Source organism: Panthera uncia (genome assembly GCF_023721935.1).
Source record: "Panthera uncia isolate 11264 chromosome C1 unlocalized genomic scaffold, Puncia_PCG_1.0 HiC_scaffold_4, whole genome shotgun sequence".
Classification (NCBI taxonomy): Eukaryota; Metazoa; Chordata; class Mammalia; order Carnivora; family Felidae; genus Panthera; species Panthera uncia.
Window position 1 is genome coordinate 12250526 of NW_026057585.1, and position 10101 is coordinate 12260626.

A 10101-nucleotide genomic window follows, 5' to 3' on the forward strand; every position below is an offset into this window, starting at 1 on the left:
GAGGTGAGGAGGGGCCATGGGGACAGCAACCTGGCACTTAGGGGATGCTCTGGGCCCTGGGTTCAGACACAGCCTCAGGGCCATCCTGATATGGACTTTTCACCCCACACGTGGGGGTCTGGTGGACACCAAGCAAAGGGGACTCAATTGCGGAAACGGGAGTTGTCCTGTCACAGTGGAGTCCCTACCCAGACACCGGCTCACGGCTCCCTGCCTGTCTCCAACCCAGCCACGCGCCTGAGTCACATACCTGAGCGGCACCTTCGCTGTGCACACTGCTTGTCACCCTTCATTCAAAAATACCCTGAATCTACTTTCTCAAAAAGATTGCCCTAGATGGGAGGACAGCAATGGCATCTTTCCCCACCTGGAAAAGGCCCAGTCCCGCCCCCCTCCCTGCCCCTGGGTCCCCATCCTGACACAGCAGAAACACCACAGCCGCTCGCCCCTTGTTCATGCTTTTATTCTGCAGCCTCGGGCATCACCACGCTGTCCTGGGTGGGCCTGGGGCAGAGTCCAGATGCGAGGGGCTTAGAGCGACTGTGTTTTAGATGACAATGGAGGCCAGTGACACAACTCCCAGACAGACAGCTTTGAACTTCAGGAAGCCCTCACTGTCTGGAGAAGACGCTGGCTCTGGGTGTGGTGCCTGTGCAGCCTGGGCCCGCAGTAGTGGTTGCACGCCTGTATCCAAAGTCAGTGTCCCTGCCTGCTGCCTCCCCACCCCCCACCTGACACCCCCACCCCCCACCAGCTGGGCAGAAGCCCTTGGTCCTCAAGGTCACAGACATGTTCCCAGGGACCGATCCTTGGGAAGGAGCTGTTTGAGGTTACTCCCTAATTGCCTCCTAAAACGTCAATAGCTGATTAGATCAAATGGCCGCCGCTTGCATTTTAGAGCGAGGTAGTAGGAATTGGGGGCTTCCCTGCTTAACTGGTAAGGCGTGCTGGGAGGGGTTCGCAGGCCATGCAGCACTGGCCTGGTGGCTTCCCACGCCTGCCATGAGGTCACCGCCTACTGCGCCCCGGGAAGGGCTGACCTTGGGCCCGTGGCCTACAACCGAGGGGTTAGTCAGTCAAAGGAAGATGGCCGACTCCCGGGTTGACAGTCACAGGCCTCACAGAAAGGGCCTGAGGCTCAGGCCAGAGACGCAGAGCAGCGCACCCAAGGGGCTGTGCAGGTTCAGGCAGACATGCGGGAGGAGGGACAGATGGGCCCGGGGAGGAGGACAAGTCACCTCTAAGGAGCAGACAGGTGAATGAGGCAGGAGCTAAGGGAAAACAGTGTCCTTCCGAACACGTACAACCCCTCAGCCAGCCGTAACAGCTGCTGCCAGGACCACGGTCCTCGGCTGGGACGCCCTCAGGCCAGCCTGGCGGACCATGTGCGGGTGTCTGCATGAATGCACAGATGTAGGCTAGGAAGGAGGGATGGGGGGAGGCAGCTTGGGGCCTGGGGACTGGGGACGGGGTGGTGGGGGAGCTGGGCCATGTGGCAGAAATCAAAATCCATAAGAGACCCCCCACCCCCCCCACAGGCTGTTCTCATGCAGAGGCCCAGCGTGTGTGCCGACAATAGCCAGGCTCCTAAAAGTTGATGTTTTTCAAGTCCGTGGAGCAGCGGTACCTGCCGTCCGGGCACCTGGAGCACAGCAGGTTGGGCAGGCAGGGGCAGGTGTGGTGCTGGCGTTTTCTGAAGAAGGGGACCTGGAGAAAGAGGAGAAACACGATGACACCTTCACCATAAGGGAGGTGGGCTTCCCGCAGGGGCCCCGGCCAGCCCAGCCCTGCCCAGTGTCTCACCCCTCCACCCAGCACAACAATCACAGTTATTGCAGAGGAGGAAACTGAGGCAAGAGTGGCTGAGCGATATGCCAAGATCACACAGCTGATTTGGGGAGGAGTCAGGATTTGAACCCGGGCAATGTGGCCCTCGAGACGATGTAATCGGCCACAATACTGTGCTGTCCGCTCCAACCTTAAAGTCCCAGAGCTGCCTAGCCAAGTCCCCTCGCTGACCTGACACCCACGTGAATGCGTGCACACACGGTCGTTGACTGAATCTCACTTACAGTTCACTTAGCGTGCGCTTGATGTTGGGTACTGGGGACGCAGCCGTGGACAGGACAGACACTGCCTCTGCCCCGTGACTCTCACCCAGAGGCTAGACCACTGAGGCTTCCTCAAGAGAGGGTGAATAGGAACGGTTGTGACCACAGACAGCGTCAGACTGCCCCCGGTTCCAATCCCAGGTCTGCCAACTTCCCAGCGGTGTGAAAACCGGCGAGTCCTTTAATCTTGGTGTCTCAAAAATGGGTGTTATTATCCTCAAAATGGGTTCATAATAGCACCTACCACAAATGGTTGTGAAGAGGTTTAAACTATATATTTGCAAAAGCAGGTAGTCTGAAAAGTGGCACGCGGTTATATTGTCACCGGTGTCCCTTTTGGGAACGGAGGTCTGCAGCCGAACCACCTGACACACCCTGACGCAGCAAGGACTGCTGTGCTGTCCCGAGGGTCTTGGCTCAGCTGCATCTCCCCCCCATTCCCCAAGCAGCTGCAATGGTGGGGTGGGGGGGTGACTACAGGATGATGCTCTGACCCCAGAAGAAACCAGGGCTCCCGGTGTAGGCATATCCCCCAGGAGAGCACGAAGGACTCCTGAACCACAGGAAGCCGGGGAAGGTGACAGACACACGGGTCCCCGTACACACCTGTGGCTGCTCCCGTACCTGGCCGTTCAGAAGCAAAGACCTCGTGGCCCTTCGATGCCCCCTGGGCTGGGAGCAGGGCGAGAGTCAGGTGCTTGGGGCCCCAAAGAGTGAGCGCCTCCTTAAAGTGTATGTGCTGGGCACGGGCCTTGCCTCACCCTAACCAGGCCTTGGATGGAAGGCCCTTCCATGAGTATTACTGCATATTCTTGAGGGAGGGGTCCAGGGGCACAGGCCATTCGGGATCCTTTGAGAATCTGAGTTCATATTCAGATCTGAAAGAGACTTCAGGGGTAATCATTCTACTCGCCTGGTTGTATACAGCGCCCGAGGCCCAGAGAAGTCCTGCTAATTTCCCAAGACCACACAGCAGAGGAGCAGCTGGGGTCCCAGCCCACAGATCTAACAGGCTGTGTGCTTAGTGCCCCCCTACTCTACCCCAGGCTTTCTCCAAAAAGCAAGGAGGCAGTGCCGAACACCCGTAAGATGATCCTAGAGTCAGTCTGAAAATCGGGGTCCAGTCCCAGCTGTGTCGCCGGCTCTCTGCCCTGAGCAAGTCTGTGCAGTACCTTCCGGCTGCCCGGGTGACACTCATCTCCTTCCCGCCCCAGCGGGGTGCACATCCGAAGCCCACGCAGCCACAGGCTGATGGCGCAGCAGGTGCCCGTCCCACACTGCACATCCCGCTCACAGGCCTGAGAGGGGAGACAGGAGTCGTTAGTGCCCATTAGCGCCCCTCAAGAGAAACCGGAAGGAAGAGGTACATCCGAAAACCCTGGTGGCCTCACACCTTGGGCAGCTCATTCTTGCTCCTGCTCCGCTCACGACAGGATGCTCAGGCCTCCGCGGGGCAGCAGAACTGCATCTGAGGACCACCACCCCCCCGAACCAAGCTCCACTGAGGCTGCCCAATAGGGGGGCAACTCTCCTGACAACCTTAGAAATTAGGAGACATGGCCCTTCCAGCACTGGGAAATGCTCAAGGGACACGGGTGACATCAAATTAATTTGAATTCCCAAAGGCGGGAGGGGAATTGATGGCCCAAGCCCCTAGGTGGTCAGTGCTGAGTCTCCTGGGACCAGACTCTCCAACCTTGACCCCACACCCGGGGTTGGTGCTGGCCCCCACCTCGGCCCTCACCGGAATCCCCGCCTCAGCCGGGGGCCAGTGCCCCCTGAGAAGCGGTGTCTCCCCCAGTGCTTCTCAGCAGGCCTCTTTGAACCCCAGATAGGGATGGACCCCTCTGGGTTGGGCTCCAAACAGGAGCTGGGCGGCCTTGCCTGGTTTCTGGAAGTTGCCATTTGAAAAGAAGGCCACACAAGCCTGCTTGAAACAAAATCGACCTCTGAGCTGCTCCAGACTCAAGTGGGGCCACGATAGAGAAGCACCCAATCTTTCCACTTGCAGGAAAGCTTTGTGGCTTATCTGAGCTGAGATTCACAAGTGGGTTTTGGTTCACTCTTCTCCAACAGAAGGCCATGGGGCAGGCTCTCGCTGCCTGCCTGGGACCTGGCAGGAGCGGGAGGCTGCCCACTGGCTCAGCCCCAGGAAGGAAAGTGGGGGCGCAGGGTCTGCTTGTCACCCAGAAGAGGTGCAGGGGGCAGTCACCTGGCCATGCAGGTCTCCAGCCCAGCAAGGGTACATCTCGCACACTGACCAGGGTTGGGGCCAAGCAGGCCCTACCTGACTCTTCTCCCACAGAGTTGGGACATCATTGTCCCCACTCTGGCAGGAAGGACCATCCAAGCCCGAATTTGGGATGGTCACTATGCAGGGAGCAAGGCCATATGACGATGTCCTACCAGCCTCTTCTTGGGAGTCCCCCCAGGGCAGCCCCTGGGCATGGAGAATGGAGGGAAGTCCTGACCCCCTCAGCACTGGGTCCCACACTCTCCTGCACATGTCTGCCATGCATTTCCTTCCACCCTAGATTTCTCCCTCACTGTGCTTTTCAAAAGGTCCAGCTGAAGTGTTTGCTAGAAAGGCATTTTCCCACCGCCACTCGGCCAGATGTTGGAGCTCACACAGTGAGGTAACCTGGGCATCAGCGTGAACCCTCAGCCCCCATCCCTCTCGGTGGCTTCTGTCCCTCTTTCTCAGCCTCCCCGATGGTCAAGCTACACAGTAGGAAGATTCAGAGGCTGACATTCATTAGGTATAATTTTGCCCTAACAGTGTTATTCATGCTCCGGGTCTCAAAAGCATTGACTTGCCTTTAATATTTGTTCGTCTTTGAAACTCAGTCTTTTTCCTTTAAAAAGGAGAAGAAAGAAGTTTTCCTTTCTGTGAACATTAAAACTAATACGATTCCAGGAATTGTTTGACATTTTTCTACGTTTTCATTCTCTATGTAAAAAGTTGAGGGACTTCGGAAAAAAATAATAAATTTCCCTCTTTTTTTTTTTTTTCCTCTAGCGGCTTTTATCTGGAAAGCTCTCTGGTAAAGTATTACTCTCTGTTTTAATAAGAATGGTCCCACCACTGTAACACATTTGAGGGTGGTTCCGGTTAAAGCCAAAATGCTACAAGAGAACCATAATCCGAGTGTTTTGAATTCTAAGACAGGCAGCGCCTGTGTATGGCAAACGTCCCTTGGGAGACGAGATTTCTGCTTGGTACCCGATGCTCGTTTTTGGGTGCACCCAGCCAAATGTTCTTATCAGAACTGGGCACGGCTAAAATACATAAAAAATAAAGGGAAGAAAGAATTTCAAGGCAACCTTTCTTAAGAGTGGAAAAAGCAGAGGTTAAATGCCCCCAATGAAAGCTAATAAGGTCACTGCGTTCAATCAAGTCATCATGCTGTGTAAACTAAACTTGACATGTGGACCACATTGTATATGAAAACCAAAATTTTCACAAAAGATAAATCAAGGGGTGCTAACCCACTTTAGAGAGGAATTTCTTATTACACAATAGGAATCTTCATGTTACCAGAGGTCGAAACGTCAAAATGTTTGATGTTCTCTTAATGCAGTTGGAAATTAGATTTGGTTTACACACAGCTGCTCAAAAGTGGATCCCGTCTAGTGGAGTGAGGTCTAACTAATCCGAAAATCATGTGGAACACCTCTCTAAAATGCCGGCTGACGCCCCAGTTTTTTTGGCTTGCCCCCTGCATGGTCGCTGGCTCCCATCCCGTGCAGACCCTGACATCCCCCCCCAAACCCAGGGCGTAGAGGAAGTTGGACGACTTACCCCTGTGATCACGGCACAGTCCGACACAGTCACCAGAAGGAACATGATTGAGACTCGCATGGCCCCTTTCATGGTCACTTGGGGTGAAGGCACAACGCCTCCCGCTCCACTGCCTGTCGCTGGCTTCCACTCAGCCTCGTGTGCCAGCTGGGAAGGCCAGGCTGTCCGGCCCCCTCCCTCCTCCCAGATTTATACGGTCCGATCCAGGCTGCCTATGGGTGCCTGTCTCTGCTCTTCCCTTCCCCGTCACCAGTGCTATTCAGATGATCGCAGGGACGAACGTGAGACCTGAATCCCTGATGACATCAAATCACCATCAAAACCAATAAAAATGAACACATCGGGACGCTGACTGGCTCCAGCCCTGCCAGGAACACAAAGATGCAGTCAGTTACATACATTTCCCTCCATAGTCTTCTCTGCCTCTGGGGCATCTTTCTCCTTTGCTCAGGGCAGGGGTGAGGCGGCTCTGGCAATGAATTAAGAGGTTTACAACATCACCATCTATCCTTCTCTGCTCCAAACCGTGCAACATGCGGGATCATCACAATTAAGCCAACAAGAGTGATCTAGGCATTTACCATCGACTGTGTGTTCAACACCGAGTTGGTGGCCGAGAGGACACAAGTGGGTAAGGGAGTGTCCCTGTTCCTCTAGGTGAAAATTCCAATAGGGAGAAATGAGACAGTAAGAGAGCAAGGCCAGGTTTGTGGGGTTGATGTCTCTGAGAGGCACACCTAAGGAATTGTTCTCTAAGAAGCTCAGGAGAAACACCGAGTGTCACCTGTACAGGAATCAAAGGGCAGAAGATGAGCTCGTGCCCAGATCTCTGTAGAGAAGCATGCTTGGGCCGGGGTGCAGCTAACAGGGGCCAGGAGCCTCACTGCTGCCTTCCTGGTTTGGGGGTGAACATGACTGTGGGTGAGCAAACATGTTGGGTTCAGGTGCCAGCTTTGTGGGACGCTGACTTCAGGCACGGGCCCTCCTGCTAGGAGAGGAAGCCCTGGTCCCAGACTTCTCACCGCAGCCAACCCAGAGAGAGCTCCCGGAATCCTGTACCAGACAATCTGCTTCTCTCTGCAAGGATAAAAGCTATTGCTTCCAAGGTAAGCTTTGCAATATGTTAATAGATGTTACACACACCAATAAATAAATACAAGATGTCTACAGTCAATGCTTTGGGAAACACTGATTACAGAAGTTCAACCAGGATTTTTACTGCGGGACTTTTCAGAGCCTTTCTTAGGCCACCAAGCAGGAAATGTAATTTGCAGTATTTTCCAAACGGAGTCACCCATCGAATGGCTTTTTTCTCGGAGTGTCTCAGGAAAATAGGGTTTTCACATAAAAACACTGGCAGGCACTTAAAAGTGCAGAGAGAGGTGAGCTAGCACAGAAGCTAAGAGTTAGACCCCAGAGACAAGACATTTTGACCTCTGGTCCCAGACGGCTCATTAGTTTTATGACCCTGAGAATATGGTCAGTCTCTCTAAACCTCAGTTTTCTCATCTCTAGCATGGCGGTGATAGTACCACTCACATTATGGGGTTTTGTGAATATTCATCCGTTTATTTATTCATTGGCTCTATATTTATTCACATTGAAGGTACGGCTCTTGGTGCTGGAAATAAAGCAGTGAACAAAGCAGGGTCCCTGCTCTCATGGAGCTTTGCTTTTAGTGCGGAGATCAGTAATAAACAACCAAACAAATAGATTAATAATAAAATGGCTAAGGGTGCTGAGTTCTATTAGAAAGGAACAGAAGTCAGCAGAGCTTAACGAGTGATATTTGGGATGGGGCGAGTGTCTCTCTGAAGAGACGCTACAGAAGCCCTAATAAAGTGAAGGGGTGCTCTGGGCAGGGCCCGGGAGGAAGAACCAGTACAAAGGCCCTGCGGCAGGGCCTTCTTGTCCAGTTCCGGAGCAGCAAGGAGGGTGATGATCAGGGGAAGCGGGGAGAGGGGTGCAGCTGGAACAGGAGCCTTGCAGGACGTGGTGTGGGCCTGACGGCAAGTGTGCCTGGGTCTTTGGGGAGGGACAGGATGTGATTTCTACTGTGAAAGGATCTCTCTGGCTGCATATGGGAGAATTAAATGAGATGGCGGGTGTGACAGGCTTATCACTACGCCTGGTACAGAGTAGCGTTTGCTAACTATTAGCAATTTCTATCATTAAAAAAATGGGCCTATCTGCCTTAATACAAAGTTCTCCTGTGAGAAAAGAATCAAAACAATGAACCTGGAGGGCATCTGGGTGGCTCAGTCAGTTGAGAGGACTCTTGATTTTGGCTCAGTTCATGATCCGTCCTAGTTCATGATCAGGGTCGTAGGATCGAACCCCGAGTCAGGCCCCACACCGAGCGTGGAGCCTGCTTGGGATTCTCTCTCCCTCTGCCCCTACCCCCACCATGCTCACATGTACACTGTCTCTCTCTCTCTGTCTCTCTGAAGAAGAAAAAAAAAAACAAAAAACCTGGGGGGACCTGGGTGGCTCAGTCAGTTAAGCGTCCGACTCCTGATTTTGGCTCAGGTCATGATCTCTCGGTTCGTGAGATCGAACCTCGTGTTGGGCTGTGTGCTGACAGCACAGAGCCTGCTTGGGTTTCTCTCTCTCCCTCTCTCTATGCCCCCCTCCCACGAGCGTGCAAGCTTTCTCTCTCTCTCTCTCTCTCTCAAAATAAATAAACTTTAAAAAATTGAGAACCCATACAGTCCGCCAGTACACTGTGGCACTGAGTCAGGTGCACAACCAGAGAACAGAAAGACCACCCAGCCAGTCAAGACACTCACCCGGAGAAAGAAAGCAGGATCGTGCCGGGTGCTGGAGGGGTTCCTGAAAGAGTCCTGTGGGCTCCGGGTGCCCCGTACAGATGCCCCCTCACACGGGCCGCCTTCCACGAGACGATGGTGGATGGGGGCTGACCACCCCCATCCCGCGCCCGCCTCCCATGCTCACTCCCTTCCTTCGGCACAAAACTAATTACCCCACACAGTGGGTGAAGCATGATACTGAGAAATACTGTTGCAAACAAAACCAGCAACACTGCTTGAAAACATTTTGTTCACCTTGAACAGCGGGCACTTGAGGAAAAGCCAGCTTAATTAGAGAAGGTGAGGGATACATGGTGACCTTGCTGGAAATGCCAGAAGAGGCTTTGGGGAGCTTTCGGGGCTCTTTACCCGATAACTTGATTAAGCAAACACTCGCTGAGCGCCTCCCACATGTCAGGCCCAGGAATTCCTGGTTGCTGGCTCTGATTTCTCTGGGCCTTAGAGCTCCTCCTATTCCTGTGTACAGGTGGATTTCAGCGGTGTTCTTGACACGTTTTAGCCAGATAAGGGTTACTTTGGCTGACAGAGGGAGCACAGAAGAAAGAGCAGGAAGCCGGGAGGCCCTGAACTAGGCAGGCAGGCACCCCAGGAGACAAAGGCGACGCGAGAAAAACGGGGTGACAAGCTCTAACAATGAACTTGCCTCCCCCAGGGAGAAGAAAGCTGGCAAGCTGTGCGGCGGGGCCAGAGAGGGTGAGGCAGGTGGGCGGGGGCAGCCCACTGCTGAGCGACTGTAGGAGAGGGTCCCACGCCAGGTGCCTCGTGACTGGGGCCTGGCCCTGCTTCTCGCTCTAGCGGATGCCAGTGTCACCATTTTCCGTACCGTGTGTACAGCTGTGCGTGTGTGGGTGTGTGTGCGCGTGGTGAATACGGGCCGCTCTCTGGACCGAGGTCAGTGCTGAGCTGGCACCCTCCCCTGAGGTGCTTTACCTCCATCCTTAAATTGATCTGACTCCAAGGGCACCAGTGTTCCCTTCCAGCTCCACCGTGAGGTCCTTGTCCCACAAACTACAAAGCAGTGCGTGTCCCAGGGCCTCGCTGGCTGCCCCCACCTGAGTGGGATGGAACGTGATCACTATTATCAGTTCATTGCCTACGGACTAAATGAGAATTGGCTCTGGGTCATTTAAGAACAATAGGTAGGAAGAAATCAACAAACAATGGAATCCCGAGCCCTGGGGCCAGGGCTTCTGAACCTTGGGTCACAGCCTCCCAAGGAGTTCCTGAACAGAATTCAGAGGACCTCTAACTGAACGTTAATGTTTTCTTCGTTTTCTTCGGTGCTCACTGCAAGCCACAAGCACACAGGTATCAGTAAAAACTGGGTCCTCGTCAACAAAAGAAGTTGCAGATGTTT

The 10101-nt window shown here is 53.9% G+C and overlaps 1 protein-coding gene across 1 annotated transcript; it reads right to left on the bottom strand.

Annotated features, from left to right (window-relative positions):
* Positions 1-421: 421 nt before the first annotated feature.
* PROK1 (prokineticin 1) lies at positions 422-6190 on the bottom strand. The gene is made up of 3 exons (XM_049616608.1): positions 5914-6190; positions 3284-3409; positions 422-1707 (listed from the first exon to the last, which is right to left on the bottom strand). The coding sequence occupies exons 1-3, from the start codon at positions 5983-5985 to the stop codon at positions 1588-1590; spliced, it is 318 nt and encodes a 105-aa protein (XP_049472565.1). The 5' UTR covers positions 5986-6190; the 3' UTR covers positions 422-1587.
* Positions 6191-10101: the final 3911 nt, after the last annotated feature.

Bases quoted from the DNA above. Each gene is read 5' to 3' on its own strand.
- PROK1 (XM_049616608.1), bottom strand. From the start codon at position 5,985: ATGAAAGGGGCCATGCGAGTCTCAATCATGTTCCTTCTGGTGACTGTG. The intron at 3,410-5,913 runs GTAAGTCGTCCA...CTCCCCTCTCAG, and splicing joins ACTGTGCCGTGATCACAGGG to GCCTGTGAGCGGGATGTGCA. The intron at 1,708-3,283 runs GTACTGCACAGA...CTCTTTCTCCAG, and splicing joins GTCACCCGGGCAGCCGGAAG to GTCCCCTTCTTCAGAAAACG.